The sequence below is a fragment of the Planococcus citri genome, chromosome 3 (assembly GCF_950023065.1).
Source record: "Planococcus citri chromosome 3, ihPlaCitr1.1, whole genome shotgun sequence".
Lineage (NCBI taxonomy): Eukaryota > Metazoa > Arthropoda > Insecta > Hemiptera > Pseudococcidae > Planococcus > Planococcus citri.
Genome location: NC_088679.1, coordinates 58,600,266 through 58,621,612, shown reverse-complemented (window position 1 = coordinate 58,621,612; position 21,347 = coordinate 58,600,266). Strand labels below are relative to the sequence as shown.

The 21,347-nt window shown below is 34.0% G+C and overlaps 1 protein-coding gene across 1 annotated transcript; it reads left to right on the top strand.

Moving 5' to 3' along the window:
• Window positions 1-7,786: 7,786 nt before the first annotated feature.
• LOC135841406 (uncharacterized) lies at window positions 7,787-9,737 on the top strand. The gene is made up of 2 exons (XM_065358345.1): window positions 7,787-8,679; window positions 8,964-9,737. The coding sequence occupies exons 1-2, from the start codon at window positions 8,652-8,654 to the stop codon at window positions 9,578-9,580; spliced, it is 645 nt and encodes a 214-aa protein (XP_065214417.1). The 5' UTR covers window positions 7,787-8,651; the 3' UTR covers window positions 9,581-9,737.
• Window positions 9,738-21,347: the final 11,610 nt, after the last annotated feature.

Sequence of the window (21,347 nt, the reverse complement as noted above, 5' to 3'; positions counted from 1 at the left end):
ATGAAGAAAATACTTGCACAGAAAGACCTCAAAGTAGGTAGGTATTGAATGATTTAGGTAGGTACATTAGGATGGTCCTTATTTTCAAAGTTGGGATTTTCCTCCCTACCAACCCCCGAAGTGGTGACCTCTCGTGAGAAAATAATTCTCCATTTTTTATTTTATAAAATACAAATTCACTGTAAAATTTCAAAATGTCAAGTTCTGTTATCTCTAAAAAGTCACTTTTGAGTAAAACAAACTCTCATGAAGATTTTAGCCCCTTCCATTGAAAATTAAGCTGACCACCTAAAATAGCTGTAATTTAATGTAAAATACGAATTTCAGATATTCTAAGGGACCAACTTGGTTTTCTAAGGATGGGGTTAATATCTCATTAGAGTTCATTTTACTCAAAAGAGATTTTTAAAAGTGTTGGAAAATATTTTTTTAATTTTAAAAGTTTTGCTTTGAAGTTGGATTTTTGAACATTTTTGAAAATTGAAAAACCCACCGCTGCCCAAGTTTTTCAAAAATGTAAAAAATAAAAAATAGGGAATTATTTTCTCACCAGAGTTCACTGAGGATTGGGAGCAGAAGAAATCGCGATCCCCCATGGAATCGGTTGAATGATCAAAAGTTCCTAGTCGTGGTATGTCCCAGCACATTTTTTTTTCAATCCCGTTTTTTATAATAGAAATATGCATTTTACCACACAAAAAAGTGGTAGGTATATTATAAAGAAGTTATTTTAGATGAAATTTCAGACATTTTTACGCTATTGGTTGACCTCAAAACTTTGATTAAATGACTTCACGGAGAGTTCAAAGTCTGCCCCTGACTTTAGTGTCCATTGCCGTGGTCATTTTTCAGATTTTTTTTTATCATGTTTAAAATATTTTTTGATGGCAATGAGTGGCTACATTGCTTTGAATGATTGATAAAAATGGTATGTGCATTTCAAATGTAAAATTTACATTTGAAATGCACATAATGTACCTAGGTCCTAGGTATCGATTTAGTCAGTCTGAAATTGAAAATGGAGTGAAATTATATCATGTCCCACATTCAATATCCATCACCGTGGTGCATTATTTTCGTTATTAGGCCTCATATTTTCACCTGAAAACAAATAAAATACGTATATTCGATGGCCACGTACTATAATATCAATACATGGAACTTTTCCAGAAAATGTTTTCTAATTCCATGTTTTAAAGATTTTCACAATTTTTTCCCACACTGGTGTTGTACTCGTCATGGGTATTTTATATGGATGGTGTAGACAATTTTAAAATTATGATGTTAGGAAATATTTTCTGATGAATTTTCATGTAAGTAGGTACCTATATAATTTACTATACTCGTACTTAGTCATCGGATGTATTTTCTTTGCTATATCAAGTCAAAATATCAGTGTTCTAACAGCAAAAAAATGCACCACGACGATGGAAATTTTTACGCCACGGTCCCAAAATCTTTGAACCCCCTCCCCCTTCCATGGTGGAGATTAATTGAGGCCAATATCAAAAATGGAGTCAGGGACATGTACGAATATATATTTATAAATTATAATTTCAATTTAAAAATTTTGAAAAAAATTATTTCTTTTTTTTGTTTTTTTTTTTTTAGAATAATTGAAATATGCCACTTTGGGTAATTGAAATTGCGATATCAAGTCTTTGAGCTTTATATCGAACTTCGAATAAATTTTTTATTTTATAATGGAAAATCAATCAAATTTGAACCTTCAAAAATACTAATTGAAAAATGAAATCAAGCAGCCAAAATTTTTTAAATGATGAATTTTGAGATACTTTTTTGTTTTGTCTGATGTCAAAAATCACAATTTTGAATTTGATTGTTAAATTCAGCAGCGAATTAAATCATGATATTAGGTACCCAAATTAAATACTTAATACATACATATCCTACACTACTCTAGTTTGCTTTGATCTATCAAGCTCATATCCACACGATCACTCAATAAAACATATTTATAACAAAATAATGAATGATGGGGCGTGTAGATTAGATAATATCGGCGAAGTTGGCCTCACCTAGTAGCGGTTCTTAATTTGGAAATTTTGTATGATAGGTACGTGTAATAATTCATATCCTATTCGTTCAAATAAGCCAGCTACATTTTATTGGCTCAATCTAGCAATGACTAATTATCAAACACGACGCACGTTTCAAAACGTACTCTATGTGGGCATTACAAATTAGATTTCGTTCAAAATATTGAATAATGATTAGCGATATTTTAATAAGTTGGTAGCGGATATGAGTCGTATGTCAATTATTATACGAGTTGTATGATTCATAACACAATACAAGATTCCTGCACGATTTTCGTCGAACAGATACCTACCTATATAAGTAGATTGGCGTATGTAAAGATGTACTTTTAGCCATGACTTTTACGCTGCTGCTGTGCCAAGAAGGTCGAGCAAGGGTAGTAGAATAATATGTATTTTGAAGTATTGGTAGGATAGAAATAGATATTACGGAGGAACCGAATTGAAATTTTCATTTCGTATAAATCACATAGGTTGGCAAAGTTTACGTTGAAAGTTTCTACTTACGTACGAAAGCGTATAAATATGCATACAGAAGAGCACGTGTGTATAGTTTAATCGTTGGAATGTATTTCGTTGGTGTTTCTTTTTTTCTTCTCCAAAATATTTTTTAGGAAGGTCATAAATCGCAAAGAAGGGAAATTTGTTTATCCTGGGCGGTGTTGGCAGTAGCGAAGTTATGTATAGTATCTACTTATGTAGCAAGAATATGCTCAACTTTGGTATACTGATAAAAATAATAAATCTGCGTAAAATGTTGTTGTTGTTGCTTGTTTGTGTGGCGAGGGAAAAAGCCTAAAAGCGCCAAATATTAGGTAAGTTAGTCGATGCAATAACAAAAAGAAGTATACAAAGATGGTCGTGTATACCATTGTTGCAAGGTACATATTGTAGCTTATTGTAGTGGGTTTTGTAAAAAGGGACATATATTCAACCGCAACGCTAGGTAGGTATCTATTTCATTGTGCTTTATGTCATAACACGGTGTCATCTGTCCGCTACTTCTGGTACGTTGAATCGCGGCTCGTCCCGGTACAATAATCGAAAACCTTAAGAAAAAGTAATGGCTACAAGACAAAATGGCATTTTGAAAAAAAAAATCACAGCTGGAGGTAGAAATGCCAGCGTTAAAGGGCTCCCGTTAAATTCCGATTTCCTAGAACACCTGCCCGAGAAGGGCGGATTATTTATCGATACATCGTTTTAATTCATTGATTCGATGACTGAGTGAAAAAAAAAATGCTACACGTGACATCGCGGTGGCATTTTTTTCCTTCGCCGAGCCGTTATCTGCCCAGAGTAGAGTTAAAAAGTAAAAGATCTGATGGGAGATGACGATTAGCTGGTTAAAATTATATGCGATTTGTACGTAGGTATGTAGATATGTGTACCTACAGTACCTACTATGAGGTGGAAATTGATTCGTATCGAAAGTTCAGCGATCAAGTCGTTCGAATAATGTATGAAGCAGTGTCTAGGTCTGGTCCGCGGAGTACCCTTCGATGTAGGCTTTGTTTGTGGTGAGGCTCGTTGCTTTGATTGTTATTCAAATTGGCCAGCTATACCACCTCTGGTGAACGGAAAAGATAAAGGTGATGGCAAACCTTTTAAAAATCCAAAGGTGTGTTAGAATACGACGAGCTTCTTTATGTAGCATAGGTATATCTGTACCCACTTAAGATTAGCTGTGTCTCCTACTGAAGTAGACAGCGTATGAATAACGAAGTAGAAAATGATTTTAAAGCCTACCCAGTACCCACTATTGATCCAAGATTCAAGCATATCCCAGTACCGAATTAAAATCAGAGAAAATCATCGCAGCGGGGAAAATTTGGATTTACGTATTTTATCCAAAAAATGAATTATTTCAACTCAAAATATAAATTTTTCAAATTACGAGAGATTACTATTCACATAAATGCTTTGTCTTCAGAGAAGTGCCTACTGAAAGAATTAATTTATACAGGTGAAATCAACTCAATGTGATTGGTCTTTTCATCAATGTTGATTTTATTACTTTAGCTAGCATAACTTATCCCCTCAATAAAAAGAACACATTAAACAAAATTCGAAAAAAAAACATCCATATGTGGTCAATTTCTAAAACAATTATGAAAAGTACTATCAATTCATAGGGGTAACGGCCCAGTTTTTTTTACCCTCTCTAGCCCCCCCCCCCTACCTCCAACCAAAAAAACGAAGTTTGTGAAAAATAAACCCCTCAAAGTCCTAAATTTGTTTTAAACCCAAAATTCGCGTCGAGTAGAGTTTTCTATTTTTTTTACCAGGGTACAAAAATTGAAAACCTATATTAATTTTCGTTCTCTTATTTTAAACCCCCCCCCCCTATTTTCAAAATTTTAGATCACCGATGACTGTTTAAAGGTATGATATAAATATTTTTTATTTTTGGGGAAGTATGTATTTGAACTGTTGCAAAACTTAATGGCGTCCAAAAAACACTTGCTACAGTGTTGATATGTACATACATCAATGCAAACAATAGGTATAGTGTGAAAAAATTGAATAAATGATTTTGATACCCCCTAAGAATACAGGTTTTCTATAAAAACAAATGGAATAAAAAAAAGAAAAAAATTGACTAATTTCGTCCTCAACAAATCTCCAAAAAGTAGTTTTTTTGTGAAAAACGATGTGTTTACCTACATATTTGGTGGTCCCAGAATTTTTAAACCCAAAAATACGTCTATTAAATTTTTTTGACGAAAATTCGAGCAAATAATCTCTATATAGGTAAACTCTCAATTTTGATTTTTTTAGTCGCTTCAAGCAATAGATGCCAATTAGGGTAAAAAAAAAAAAATTAGAAGACATGGTAAAAAAAATAGTCAATTCATTTTTTTGTAATTATTAATTTTTTTCGGCCAATATAATTAAATCGAAGCTTTTACAAATACTGAATCCTGTTAAGCAATTTACATTGATTTCAACAAACTTTTTAGTTTGTTTTCTAGCTTTATTAGATCAAAAAAAATTCCATGAAATGTCCTTAGAAAAGTGAAAAAATGGGGCCTTCATCCCCTAGTTTTAATTCGAGGTTCGACTCAGTTCACTATTTCACTCCAACAGAAAATTTTTGAGAAGAGGTAATATTCCATTTGCAAAATGCGGATGTTCTTTAAAGTTGGCTTGGCGTTGGCGAATTGAATTTAGAATATTGCGAGCTTGCAATCTGGAAATTTCACAGTGAATTTTTTCAAAGTTTCACAAAGGGAAAATGCTTATGAATTGAAAAATTCCAAGTTCAATAATTAGAAAACAAAAAGAATGAAGACACACAAAGAAAAAAAAGCAGTATTCGCGAGATTCGCAGGATTATTCATTGATTCTTATGAAAGGAAATCTCCAAAAATGTTAGGTCACAGCGTTCAATTAAATGGTATTAGGAGCTCCCTGAAAGAGAAAAAAAATCTTTAAAAAATACATAATGAAAAAATGTAGGTACAGGTACAATAAAAATTCTCAACTTATACATTTTACCTGGAATCCTGGATCTTTCTGACAAGTCCCTTTTAAAGAGAGAATCCCCCTTCGGTCCCTCAAGTAATGTTGTCCACCAGAGCCATCCATTTCGATTTTTTGACTTTTTTGGATGGAGGGGAGAAGGGAGTGAAAGAAAGTTTTTTTTTCTTTTTAGAAGAGTTCTACCACAGAAATTGACAATTTTTAAGAAAAATTCAATTATCACATTTTTTTTGTTTTTTGAATTCTTTTTCAACTTGGGAGGAATAGCTCCTAGCGTCACTTTATTTTTGACTTGGAAAATCAAAAAATAAGGAATTGTTTCCCTTCACCTGAAATCCAGCAACTCTGGAGAGTGGCATTATACAGAGAGCAAAATTTTAAGATGAGATACACTTTAACAAACATTCATTCTACATTTAGTTTTTCTTCCATTTTGAGAAAATTAGATGTGAAGATTTTTTTTCTCCAAAGTTCCTTAGGGAAATGATTAGCCCCCTTGTAACCAATGAATTCATCGTCTTTCTAAACAGCCCCTTTACAGAAATTGGTGAATTCCTTAACTATAAAAATCATACCACCTCACTATCACTCCTTTCAACCATCTTGTCGACATCACAAAAATCGACTTCCTTTCGTCAATCTTTGGACATTGAGTTATTCAAGATAGGTGCATTAATTTTTTCATCACACGTTTTTCCCCAACATCTTATACTATTTTTGAAGCAAAAAAAAACAAAATATCCAGCCTACTGCGCATAAAACGATCCACAAAAAAAGAAAAGAAAAACAAGACGTAATTGCTTCAAAATTTATAACTTAATTAGAAAATAAAAATTTCCGCCGGCACATTTTTTTCAATTTAGATGAAACAAAGCCGGTATAAAAATTCAGGCGGCGGCGAAAATAGTACTCGTAGTATCTCGTTGCAGTGTTATGTTTTCCGTTGTAAAATAGTTGAAGCTGATAATTTGGTAAGCGCCAAGTTTTACTCGATATTGCGAAGTTTTCACGCGTATAAAGTTCAAATTAAAAGTTATAAACGGAGAAAATTGAAGCGTTATTTTGGCTTGGTAATGCTTGTAGAAGTGCTTTAAAAGCATTACTCAAACGTGCTAATTTTATTTTGATAGGATTTTCACGTCGAGCAATCTACACTCCGGTGTACCTACTACGCGGATACGCGATCTTATTAAGCCTTCGAATAGTAGACTAGGCAAATTATTAGTTACGCGTGTTGGTAATGTTAGCCGAACGTTTATTCAAAGGCTGAACGAGTTTTAGATTTTTTACGACGTTTTTTTCATTTTTCCAGCGAGCTGGTTACGAGAGGGATTATTAGAAAGAATCGAAAATTAAAAAATGTGGATGGATTTTGACCGAATTCGGTGGAGACCTTCATTTTGAGTTGGAAATTACTCAGAAAAAAATTCAGCTCGAGGGGTGCCCTTGGAAGGGAAAAATGGGTCTCCAAAGAGGAGGCATTTTTCAAAAATGGTGATTTTCTCGCTCTAGTTCGTACTCAACCTGTTTCAGGAAAAATTGTCCAGTTTCAAGAGATCGTATGTGAGATTCTGCGTCGACTTGAGTGATTGCCATCAACATCAAAGACCACTTGTAGGGCTCTGCTGAGTGGTTGGAAATTGAAAATTGCTCATTTTTGGGTAAAATCGTATTTCGAAAATTTTTTCTACTCAAATATTCCACGTTAATTATCCCCAAACATCGAAAGATATCATTTCTGGAACTGGGGAAGTATTTCAGGGACATTTCCAGAACTACAAACTACCAACGAATCAAATTGAAGGAGAAGGAGGTGAAATTCTGGACAAAAATTTCGTGTTGCTGTCATTTTTTGATAGAGTTTTAGAACCCAAATTATGGATTTGAAAAGGGACAAAAAAATTCATGCACCAAGGATATTCAAGGACGACATAGCTGCACAGTTCAGGATCTGAATGATTGAAAAATCATGTGGGAATGAAATTCATCAAATTCAAATTCATTTTGTAACACACGAACAAGTTTTGCACTAAACAGATTCGCTCAGTGCGAAGAAAAACAATAACAAATAATCATTTTCAAACATATGTGTCATGACGTGGTATACCTACTAAAGTGAGTAAACACAGGTGACTAGACCTACCTTCATAATACCAGTATTATGACATATTTTTCTCAACATCGGTGGGAAAATATCGAACATCAAAAACAACAATCTTAACAGTTCATTTATGAGTTTTGTTTCGATATCAAGTACCATATGCAAGAAGTGGATCAAGTTATTACATGTGCCCGGTTGTATTTTGAAAATAACTCATAAAATGAAAACGATTGCTCTGATAATTATTTTTTGTTCGTTATTCTTATATGAAATCACTCTGATACAAGGAGAACAAAATAATGAAGGCTCACTCTCATTCACAGACAGATTACTTGGCAGAAAAAAACATACAGAAAGTCCGAGAAAATCAGTCGACCAAACAGAATACCCATCAGATGCAGATGACGAGAAGAGTCCAAGAAAATCAGTCGACCAAACAGAATACCCATCAGATACAGACGACGAGAAGAGTCCAAGAGGTTCGTATTCCTTGACAGGACATTCGTCAGGCGAATCAATATCATCTGCAGACACAGATCGAGACTTTAATATCAAATCGACACCGATAAAGCGTCAGAAGACCAGAAAAGATTCCATAAAAAAAGATACTGAGACTGGCCAACGGGACCCGAATGTATTCCAAAGAATACGAGTACCAATAGGAGGACCTTATTGTTACCCTGAAATATTAGATATTGATGTCAACGAGGATGGATTCAAGCGACGAAGAACCAGGTACACTTATAGCCCACAATTACCGATTGAAAGTTCAGAGGGAAATATTATCGAGTTTCCAAGCAGAGTAAGAGCAGGAGACTGGCCATATGAACCAGACCAAGATAAAAGAAAGAAGGAAATACGTAAATATATAAAGCTGAATATATCACCAGAAAGAAACGAGGAAGATTACAGATTTACTGGTAGAGCTGCTGAAAGAGCTTTCATCAGTCGATATTATGGATTCATCAATCCTTCCAAAAATGAAATTGTTGATGCCTTGATCAATGTATATAGAAGACAGTCAGAAAGAAAGTAATTAATACGTACATTACCCTATGTCAATTTATTTTGCATTTCAGCTTTTGAGTGGAATTAGATATTTCTATAATCGAGCATACCATGAATGAATTTTTTTTTAAAATACCTACTTTTTTTCTCAACAATGATTTGATTACTAAACGAAATCTGACCAAAGCACCTCATCAACTTTTTTATTCGATACTTTCAGTCCAAAATTCCACTCAAATGCACTTATCAAAACCAAACTGTCTTTTTTCAACAGATTTTTTTTATTTTATTTTTTAATATATTTTCAGGCAACTACAAAGCATTAAGCACAGGACCGGATCCATTGGCTGAAGAACCTGAATTCAACTTATGGAGTGATAAAGAGAAATCAAAATTCTGCGAACTCTACGTCAATTCTAGCATTATGCTATACGATGAGAAAATAGATTTTGATCCATCATATCCAGAACGAATTATCAGAAAACTGGCAAAAGTGAAATACAACCATCCTTATCTGGAAAAATTCAAAGATACTGATGAAGTTGTCATATGCCCTTGCATCGATATCTCCTCGGACACTCCAATTGACCTGGGTGTTTCACCAATACGATACAAATACGAACAAGAGTTTCTTTACGCATTTATATACGACATCTTGGAAAATTCAAATGATGAAGACGTATGCACTGTGAATGTGAAAGCGTTGACGAAAGTTGACTTCCGAGGAATGAAGAAAAAAAGGGAATTGAGAGATAAAGAACAAAAATATAAACGAAAACAGATGGACAAGCTCAGAAAACGGAAACAAGAAAAAGAAGACGAAGAAGCGAAACAGGATGACACAGATAGTGACAATGAAGAAGCCCAGAATCCAGATCTACTCAAAAAATTATTAAGTCTTGTTTCCTTCAGAGGCAAGGAATAAATCCAAAATTGAAACTTCATACTTATTCTCACAATAAGTAGGTAAGTACCTATTAACTATGTATTCGAAAATTATTTTTTTCCAATGATGTGTAATCTTTTCATTCATTTTATTCAAATCAGAGTGTAGAGCTAGTAGCTGTGAATACCAAAATATTGTAACAATAAAAATGTAATGTTGAACCTATCATTTTTAGAAATTGAAGACGTCATAACAAAAAGGGGTATATATGACACATATGTCCTTTTTGAGACGAATCCATATTGTTATTCTTCAGACCTCCTTCTATTATATGAGACCACCCCCACTTCACAAAGTCGAAAAATCAGTGAGATATCGCCATTTTAAAACTGCGAAGTCGATTAAAAATTTACTTTTTCAGAGATAATGGGTTACTCATGGTCGATTTTGTGTTGTCAACCATTATTTACCTGGTTTAAATCCAAAAATTTGCTCAAAAACATTTTTAAATCAATAAAAAAAATTGGCCAAAAAACCTGTCTTTTTTGTTTTTTTTTTTTACTCAACATAGCGACCTTTTTTAAGAGATAATGGGTTACTCATGGTCGATTTTGTGTTATCAACCATTATTTACCTGGTTTAAATCCAAAAATTTGCTCAAAAACATTTTTAAATCAAAAAAAAAAAAATTGCCCAATTTTTCGCTTCAAAAAGGACATATAATTCGAAATGTTTGAGCGCTTACCGCTAACACACAGTTTCCTCCAGACTGATGATGCATAGCATTTCATATAGTTAGATAGTGAGAAAATAAGATAAAATCGTCACCATGTTCAAATATGCACATTTCTAAACTTCACAAGCACTCAAACTTTCAAACAGTTTTTTCTCAAAATACAACTTTCACACATATGTCCTTTTTGCTATGACGTCTTCAATTCTCTACCTTCTAAACTTATCAATTACAAATTCAGAAACTCAAATCTCCGGGAAAGGGGGAATCAAAGGTGAATTGTGATTCTATGAAATGTAATTAAGTATGTATTTTCATTTCTGAAAATTTGAGTAAGTAGATACCCACTCGAATGCACAGCAACGAAATTGGGTCAGCTTAGTGAGGTGAGCGAAGAACAACATCTGAATTTCACAAGTTTTGTAAATGCTCAAGTTCATTAATCATGATTTTTACTGAATTACTTGAATCTCAAAAAAAAAAAAAAAAAAAAAAAATAGAGGAAACTTCAGGGGAAAAAATCAAATGGTAATTGAGCACCCAAATGTCCTCGTAGACAGAATTAATGTTTTCAGTAAATTTTTAATAAGTAAGTAGGTAGGTAAATAAATAGGTACCTAGTTCCAATTTCAATGAGAATTTTTGATGAAAAAAATTATCATTACTTTCTAGTGAAAACGTGACCAAAACCGAGAGAATTATTCATTTCAACGAGAAAAGGAGTAGGTACCCAATATTTTCACATAACAATGGCAATTTCCAGCCAAAAAATGTCACAATTTTTAGTGAAATGTGGCAATTACCTATTTAGTGAAAAAAACGACAATTTCAGGTGAAAAAATTACCATTATATTCTGGTGAAAACCTGTCCACTTGGTAAACAAAATGTAGCCATTGGTATTTCAGTGAAAAAAAAGATATTTTAGTACATATAAAAAGATTGAAAATTTGTGGTGAAAAAACGACTATCAATAAAAATTTAAATTTGTTTCGGTCTTATACAGGGTGTTTCGGAAATCGTCAGCCAAAATTCAACTGCAGATAGTACTCGAGGAGATGAACAAAAACTTTATTATGGCCGGTTGCCTATCTTGTGAATTGAAGGCGCCACATTGTTCGCAAAACTCAAAATTACCAACTTTGTCAAAAATTATCAAAAATAAAAAAAATGTTTGATCATTCAAATGATGCCCATAACGAATGTTATTATAACAAATTGCCCATCTTCAAAATTGAAAGGGTTAACTTGATTCAAAATTTCCAAATTTAGGATGCTTCAAATTTTGAGGATGTCAAATTTTCAAATTATGCTTGCAACTTCAATTTTGAAGATAAGGGATTTATCATAATAACATTTTGTATTCGTTGATTTGAGCACTAAGAGTTATTGAGGTCATTTTAATGATGCAAACATTTTCTTATACTGTCTGTAAATTTAGGAAATTACACCATTTTTGGGCGAAATTTGCCAACTTTGAAGAATCTGCTAAAAATGAGAAAATCTTCGAACCATTCAAGTGACTTTACTAATTCACAAAACAGTTTTGTAACAAATTGCCTATCTTTAAAATTAAGGGGGCAGACACAATTTGAAAATTCAAATTTTTCAAAATCTAGGGCTATAACAAATTTGAACATTTTCAGTCAAGTTTGCCCCATTAATTTTGAAGATAGGAAATTTGTCATAATGACATTTTGTGTTCGTCACCTCGACTAGGGGCTTATGGGCATCATTCGAATGATTCAAACATATTTTTCCTATTTTTGATGATTTTTTTCAAAATTAGTAAATTTTGAGTTCTGCAAAACACAATGTGGCAATTCTCAGAGAACAAAAAATTTGGTACCTAATTTTTAGTAAAAATTGAAGTGTTTATTTCAGTTAGTGAAAAACGTAAGTATGATATTTCAATGAAAAATGTAGCAATTCTCAACACTTTTTTCGAGTAATTTTCATGATTTTCACCTTCAGAATCGAAAGTTTACGTTTAAATAAGTATAACAAAAATGAAAAAAGTTCATTTATTTAGATTACTTACGTTTCGTGATTTTATTGAAGTTATTAGTATTAAATGATTTTTTTCTGAAATTTTTGGACAAATGTATGACTTTGGCATGAATTTGCATGACTTGCACGACCTGTTAAAAATCTTGAATTTCAAAGAGAACGATTTCGTTGAATATTCGTGATTTCAATCGCTGAAATTTTATCAAAATCGAGTCTCGTAAACGACTGCGACTTGAATTTATTATTCAGAAATAGGACAACAATTCAGTGAGAATGAATGTAAAATTATAGAAACATATTCGTGCGTAAGTAAACATCGATCACAGAAGACGAAAACGAATCATGACGACACCATAAGCAAACATATTTGTACGATGATTAATTGTCTACGATTTCTCCGTATGTAGTATGTTTAAGGCCTGCCTTCATAAAATTGGAATAAAATTAAAATCAGATCAAGTTCAGTCGATGTCCTAGATTTTTTTTTCGATTATTCTACGAAATTTCACACACCATGTTGAAAAAAATTCTACCCATAATAATTGGTTTTTGTTCGTTACTCATCTTAATTGTAAGTGCAACAGAAGCAGAAGAAAACTCGAGCTCAACAACACAAACTACTACTCCAGAAGATCCAAAGGCAGAATCAACAAACAACACGGATAAAGATCCAAATGAAAACGACACCCATTCGGAACCAAGCTCACTCCGAGAAATCCGATTACCCATAGGAGGGCCTTATTTGTACCCTGAAATATTGAATCCAAAAAAGGACGATGACGTAACAACACGTCGCAAAATCAGATTGAAATTCAGTCCTCAGCTATTGGCTGAGAGCGAAGAACAATTAATGGAACCAGTTTATTCTAACGGTGTCATAGAAGATGTATGGCCATATGAGCGAAAACAAAGCGAAAAAGAAAAGGAAACGAGGAAATATGTGCGATTAGATGTACCATTGGATAAATTCGATGAAGAGTATAGATTCATTGGTAAAGCTGCGGAGAGAGCTTTCATCAGCCGATATTATGGATTTATTAATTCATCTGAGGAGAAAACTGTCGATGATTTTATCAGATTTATCGAAGATACTGAAAAAATCAGTAAGTAGGTACCTATTTTATGCACACATTATTATTTTTTGATTTTCTACTCACTGTACATATCTTGTTCTTGAGCGAAGTAGACTAAGTAGTTTAAAAATAGGAATTTCTGAAACTTTGGGGTTTTGAAAGTTTTTCATCAAATATTAAAATTAAAAGTTGGTAGCTACCTACACTTTTACATTTTTTTTTTTTTTTTTTGATAGGAACGAAAAAAATTGAGAACCCAAGTACAAGATTCTTGATTTGAAAAATTTTCAACATATGTACTAATAATTTCTTCTCAAAGCACCAACTCAATTCGTCCAAAAATTCCCAATTTTAATTTTTCGTTAATTTTAAATGTTACAGAGAATAAACTAGCCTTACAAACAGGACCAGGTCCATTGCTGGAGTTCAACTCATTAAGTGAAGCGAAGAAATTTAAATTTTGCGAAAAATACATCAATGAAAGTATAATTTTATCCGAACAAAATATCAACTTCGATCCATCACATCCTGAAAAAATAATCAGAGAACAGAAAAATGTGAAGTATAAACATTCGTACCTGCTGTCATTCCATGATACAGTAGACGTTGTGAAATGTCCTTGCATTGATACATCTAGTAATATTCGATTGGAATTAGGGGTATTACCAGTACGTTATAAATACAAGCAAAAGTATCGTTATGCATTTATATATGACATCTTGAAAGATCCCCGAGAGGAGGATCCTGATACTCGTGACATTGGCGACGTGACTTTGAGAGCATTGACAAAAATTCAAAATAGCTCGAAAAAAAATGAAGACGAATTTGTAACACAAGAGACTGAGAATACAGCAGAAAATGAAAGTGATTCTGAGGAAGGGGGAATAGGCCACGTAGTTCATAAATTATTGGCACCCTTGGAACATCTTCATCTCGGTCATCATGACGATGATGATCACAGTCATCATCATTTTCTGCATTTTAATGTAAAAAAGGGAGATGATAAGTTGACTGCTGAACATGATAAGAAAGAAGACGGATTGGGACATAAAATTATTCACAAAATATTTCACCACTCTAACGAGAAATGACCATCGCTAGACGAAGTAACTCATTGAGGAGGAGGGATCACGAATCCAATTTTCAAAGAATTCATCAACTGTTGTACCTACCCTGAAATGGCTCACAAAAATAAATTTTATGAATTTCTTTCAATTAAAATGAGAACTTCGTAAAACTAATGACGTAATTAAACTCGTACAAATCCATTCACTATAGGCCATGTAGGCTATTTAATTCGCATCAATTCACCACTCTGCACCACAGAAAACCTCAAATACTCGTACCCCTTAACTCCTTCACACATAGTTATCTACAATCCTGTGGCGGTTTTCTCCGCCATTAGCGAAATCTTCGCAACCACAATAACAAGTCACAGTCGCGAAATGGCAACGTTAAGGAACAATTTCAACGCTGTAAAATGAAACGAAAAGTATTTTTTTTATCCCTAAAATTTGACCAAAGCGATCGTAACCGAGCCGGAAACGATTTAGTTAACGAAATAAAACCCTACAAAATGCGGAACAATGCAAATAATAAAGAAAAGTGGTCGACTAGTGGAAAATACGAACACCGGCGAAGGAAAAAAACCATCCACGGAAGCCTACGATGGTCATTATACGTCTTGATATAAATTTATCCTTCGGTCTACAAATCGCTATTCTCTTAATAAGCGCATCTTCACCGAGGGAATGAGGACGTGGTGTAAAATAGTTTTTATGATTTTTGACCCCTTTTTTCAAACGAGTCGAGCCACCAAACACGTATAATATTTCGCAGTATATCAAACATTACAAAAAATAGCAACTTTTTCCTCGTATTTTTTTACCCTATTCGTATAATATAAAAGCGCAATGTTATACTTTCTGGATAAGCTCTATAGGTACCTGAACAATGTACATGTAAAGTATACCATACGTATTATGTAGGTAGGTACCTACCTACGTACTTGAACTTAAAAGAAAACGAAAAAATTTTCGTCGGCAATTTTCGTGACTACAATTAGTATTTTTATGGGACAAGGACGCACAAGTTCCACAATACCTACTTACAGTACCTACCTACGTGAATATTTCGGCAATTTTTTTTAATGCGTGTATTTTTCCACTTGATGAAATCTTCAAGGCATAATATTCAAACCGTCTGCATCATAATATGAATTTTTTTCATTCATTACGATAAAATTTTCCTTCTATCGTTGATGAAATTTTAGGAAAATTTTTTAATAAGAATGAAATTCGTCTATTTAACCCACTTTACATTTACGCACGAAACCTCATGGTACGCATTACGAATTTTCAAACGACAAATGAGTAAGAATTTTTCCTTTCATTTGTTCACACAGTCTTGCACTATAGGTACTAGTTCGTATTTCAGCTGGGAAAGAGTCTTGCCTTAGAAAATAGCAGAAAATAACTTCAATATTATCTAAAAAAAATGTTGACTCCTGCCCTCACAATTTCTAGAATTACCTATGGCATATGGCTTTATGGCCCATCGTACAATGAAAAATCAAATTGTGATATCTACATTCGGGGCAGAGATCCTGCTCGATTTTTTCTAAAAGAAAGCAGCATTAGTCACCAAAAAAGTTCAAAAAAGTGACCAAAATGTGGCAAAACATAAGCAAAACATAGCAAAAATCACAACAAAAACCATTCATGCTGGGCTCATTCTAATTTTTTTTCAAGTAACTTTAGTAAACGCTCAGAAGAGTGACCAAAACAGTGACAAGATGCGAGCAAAACACCTTAATGTAGAATAAAACCACAAAAAAATGTCAAAATAAAACTAAACCGACAATTTGAACAAAAGAAATAAGTACCTATCTGGAAACTTTTTGTAAAAAAAAAAAAACTTATGTACCTACTTATTTTTTAAAAAAAAGTAAGACTAAAATTTTTGCAAAAACAACCTATTTGTAGAAGTTTTGTTAAAAAGCAAGAATTTTTAGCAATTTTTGTCAAAAAGCACTTTTACAATTTCAACAAACAGTAGGGACTTTTTGGGAATCGTTGTTGTCGTTGTAGTTCCTTGCCCTTTACAGGACATTGGAAATCGCATTTTTGTGGTACCCTAACAGGGTGAGGCAAATGCCTATGCCACTGCGATTATTCTGGGGAATCAACGTTGTTTTGAGCTTTCACGTAGTAGTTTCCCGTTGCTTTCTACGCTATCTACAAAGTAGCTCATACATCATTAGCTAAGTTTTTACAACCCTGAGTTCCGTAATCACCGCTACCTATAGTTGCTCAACCAGTTACAGCTTTTTGATACCAGCAACAGATTGCGTGCATTTCTGTTGCCTCTGCTGTTCTGGTGCTCAAGTGGTTATTCTAATAATGCCTCCTTACATCATGCTATTTATATCCCATGATGTAAAGATGCATGGTAACGTAGGAAATTATATAAGGTGTGTTGGAGGACGTACTTGAAGGTTACTGCAACTAGAAGTATACCCCTATGATCACTTGATTCCAGCTATTTGCAGTGGCAGAAGTCTCATCAACACTGAAAGTTAGGAGTAATTCTATTTATCGATATGCGGCAGGGATTTATCTCAAGTCGTATTGCTCTTTGTTTTAGCCCAATGTAGATTTGGTGCAAAAGTGTCCCAATCGACAAAAATTATGTGATAGCATGCTAAAACGCATGCTTTTATGCACAGCACAAGCAATGTGTGAATTTAGACTTTTTTCAAAAAAAAGTATGGGATTCAGCCTGGGAATAGCATACAAAAAGTAATGTTAAAGAATGTAAAATGAAAAAAACAATTGAAAAAATGTTGCCCTAGGCAGGGATCGAACCTGAAACACACAGTTTCAATTTTTCCACATTACCTAACCCACTCAGCCACTTCACTGCTTGTGAAGAGTTGAGTTATTTCTCCATAAATGTTTGCACTTTTTGGACTTGGGAGAAAAATTTAATAAGTTCACAACACACAAACATTTATGTGGAAACAATTCCACTCTTCGCAAGCAGCAAAGTGGCCGAGTGGGTTAGGCAACACGGAAACATAGGAACGGCGTGTCCTGGGTTTGATCCCTGCCTGGGGCAAATTGTTTCAATTTTTCTTTCATTTTACATTCTTTAACATTACTTTTACGCATGCTATTCCCATGCTGAATAGCACGTGTTTTTTTTTTTGAAAAAAGTCCAAATTCACGCATATGCATCTACAGTCTACACGCCCGTTTTTATGTATAATTTTGTCAATAGGGGTTTTATGTATCTCTTTAACTTAAATTTACCCAAAGGGATAATCTAAACATTCAGTTACTTACCTTTTTCAGCCAATTTGGGATATACCTAGGCATCTTGGTGTGAGTGTTTATTGGTCCTCTTTAAAGTAATGCAGCCATGGACAACCACTATTATTGGGGTAGGCTAAGGAAAGAGATGGTGAGATGGTCAGCAGTGTTAGGTAATGTAGGTACGAGTGATGTCTCCACTAAATTAATTATAGCCTAATCTAGTTAATTGATGAAGTCATTTTATTGTAAGTAGAAAATAATGATCTGATACTTAGGTACGAATGTTTTAACCCATTTTGCCATATTGGATTATAGTAAAAAATGAAAATATAGGTACTTAGTTGAATAAGATATCAATGTCAGTTAATCGCAATGATCTGCAGAGATTTGTACCTTCTTTGGTACCTATATCTCATTTATTAAAATGAATCTCATATAAAATAAACCTTGTACTTACATAGTAATGGTTATATGTATGTTCATTTGCTATGTATTCTGTGTACGTTAGATGGGTTTGATTATTTGAGACTAATGCCTATCTAAGGTAGCTAGGTATCCGATAAATCTCTCCACTAAAGGGATACTTATTGACAAAATTATTAGGGAGATCATTATTCAACTCGATACCTATTGTAATCCTTCCCACTTTAACAAAAACAATATGACTTAAAAAAAATTTTCGTTCTCATTTTTCAATTTTTAAAAGCCTCAAACATAGAATTTTTTCATTTTGTAAAAAAAAAAAAAAAATAGGTAATAATAATCAGTAAACAAATTAGCCCAAACGTACTACTTAGCAAGAGCAAAAAAGCTTTTGAAAATTCCTATTTTTATAAGTGAAAGAACCATGCTTTTTTATGAAAGTAGGTTGATTTTTTTGGCTTAAAATTTTCAGAATTTGAATGATTTTTTTTTAGAAATTTCAGCTTTGAAAAAGAAATGCAAAAGGATCTAAACGAAATGAGGGCAAAATTTCGTATATCGAGAAGTTTTTTTTTAAAAGAAATGATATGAATTAAGTTTTCCTATTATCCAAGCGTAAAATAATCAAGTAGAATATCATCTTACCGAATATTCACGTATTTTTTCGCACCTGAAGTTCATTAAACCGCCAAAAACTCGGCTATACCTAAAGGTCCTTTATAACAAAATATTTATAGAAAATTATAAACATAGTTCAGCAGTACGAGTCAACAACCTCGTTATATTCTCGACACTATCAACATTAGGTAATCTCATCATTATACGAGTGAGGAAAAGCTACAAAAAGCTAACACCTGTTGAACGTAGTGTCTTGATCTGTGTTTCACCAACTCGACGACGACAACGGCCGAGGAATAAATTTAATCTTCTTAAAATTATGAATTTCGTTGATACCGACGACGACGCGACGAGAGGAAGAAAATTTACCAAAGTTGTGAAGCAAACACAAATCGCGTCGTACAAAACCAGGTCAAAAATTTCCCTCGTATTAGAACACGTGCCTTATTCATTGTGGTTTGTGGTGTAGAACAAAATATATGAATTGAGTAGGTACCTATTTTTATAGCAACGGCATTTTGTAGAAGAAATCTAAGCGCATAAAATCTCGAATACGATTCAATAAAATACTCCTTCTTGTGAACCCCCTGAGAGCTGAAAAATTTTTCCATGACATGTTGTCGTCCGAGATGACTGGTAACGTAATATTCGATGCTGCACTTCCGACTTTTGGAACGTATCGAACATCACATTTCTCTGATACTCATTACATTAGACGCTGCGTTGGTAAATAGGTAAGGTAGTCATTGTCTGTACCTACTCGAACACTACTATTCAATTTAGCGATTATCCCATTGAATAATGGATGAATATAGAAAGATCTCTTGACCTTTTCTAGACAAGAAAGTATCTTAGTTTGAAAAGAGAGTGAGATGAGATGTGGAAAACTCCTATCGAAGAGTGACCGGAGACCTTAGAAATGCTTGTGTGACCAAATGACCAGCCAATAAGTGCGATAATAATTAACTTGGGCGCGACGACGAGCTCGTATTCGGTTACAAATTGACAACATTTTGCACAGCCGGCTCTCTTAGCTCTTCGTAGGACAAATTTTATCGCTGACATTTGCCTCGACTCAGTTACTCGTCTGCGTCTACGTAGGTATAATTACTCTATGTACACGAATCGAGGATTATTAATTAAAGATAAAAGCTGCATAAAGTATTTGTCACCACACGTACCAGGTATGTTTATATACGTATGTACACGCGACTAACGCCAATGAACCTGCACCCTATCAGAAGGCTTAATGGCCATAATATTTCAAATCTCATTCGTCTCGAATGGGTGTATTAATCATCGTTTTTGACCATGTCTCTGTAATATGTGCCTTGTGGAAAAAATATATCATATACTACGAAACAGAGATGTAAAAATAAGTGTGACATTTAGTGGGGAAGGACGGAGATGAGCAACCCCAAAAATACAGACATGAAAAAGTGCAAATTTGTTTGCTAAAACAAGACGTGAAAAAGAAGTGTTCGCAAAATTATTGATGTGATCTGAGGGGATGAAACTAAAGGAGGCAGAAGGCAGGATTTCTGGTCCTTGGGTTCATATGGAATGCAATGTTGTAGCTGTAGAATTCCTGAGGACGTGCTTGGAAAAAATTTGAAAGTTGGGGGAAGCTCTTCGAAAGTCCCCCAGTAACTTGTGTACTATTTTTGATAATTTTTGTGTTTTTTATGAAATTTTTCTCCATCTTCGAAATTCGAGGTACTCAATATACGTTGCTTATATGTATGAGAATACCTAATGCAAAATGATATTTAGTATTTCATTATATGCGAGGACCAGGACCCACATTACAACACCGTGTGCTGTGCGAATTTCTTGATTTCGTTCGTCGGTTATTATTTTTCGCCGCTTGCCAGGCGGACTGTAAAACATGATTAGTTTCTTGTCCGTCGCTCAGACTAGCACCGCCAAGCGGGGGTGAAAATTGCGAAAACGTAAACGGCAAAGGGGTAAAATGGCGTCATTTGGCTTGCCGCCGCTCACGCGGAAAAAATGATTACGTTTCAGCGCCACCACTTTATTGTATCTGAAATATTACTCTTTGTTTACAGCTATCTGCTTGTAAAAGATGATACCACATACAACATGTATATATTATACTCGTACATACCGAAAAAGCACCAAGCCGTACGTATCGGAACTTGCTACCGTGACGAGCTTTTTGCTGCTTTAATGCTCTTTAATTTATTCAACTTGGTCGATTTCAAATATTAATGCGAACGGAACGGAAGGAAAGGCAAGGCAAAAGTTGCAAGTCATGGGTTGCGGTCAAGATGCTTAAGAGTAGATTTTCTCCTAAGTATATATCTGTAGACGAGTTTGGAAAATTCCAACATGATGAGTGCATGAGCATGTAGTACTACATATTTGAAAGTGTAAAAAATGTTGAGGAGTAAGTTCTTAGATGGGAAAAGAGAGGCTTACTACTGGGGCAGTTTGCCCAGGACCTGCGCTTTCTGGAGGGTCTGCCAAAAGAAGCACCTGTCATGAAAGAAAACACTGTTTTTCACTTCTCAAAACAAATTTTCGAAAGCTCTTGTCCTGGTCCTCGCTTCTCTTGGGATTGTTTTTCTTTCTTTTTCAAAATTGAAATTTCTAAAAAAAATTATCATTCAAC

What these genes read in the sequence shown, in the direction of transcription:
- LOC135841406 (XM_065358345.1), top strand. Translation starts at nt 8,652, where the DNA reads ATGTATATAGAAGACAGTCAGAAAGAAA. An exon ending in AGAAGACAGTCAGAAAGAAA is followed by an intron (nt 8,680 to 8,963) that starts GTAATTAATACG and finishes ATATATTTTCAG; the next exon opens with GCAACTACAAAGCATTAAGC.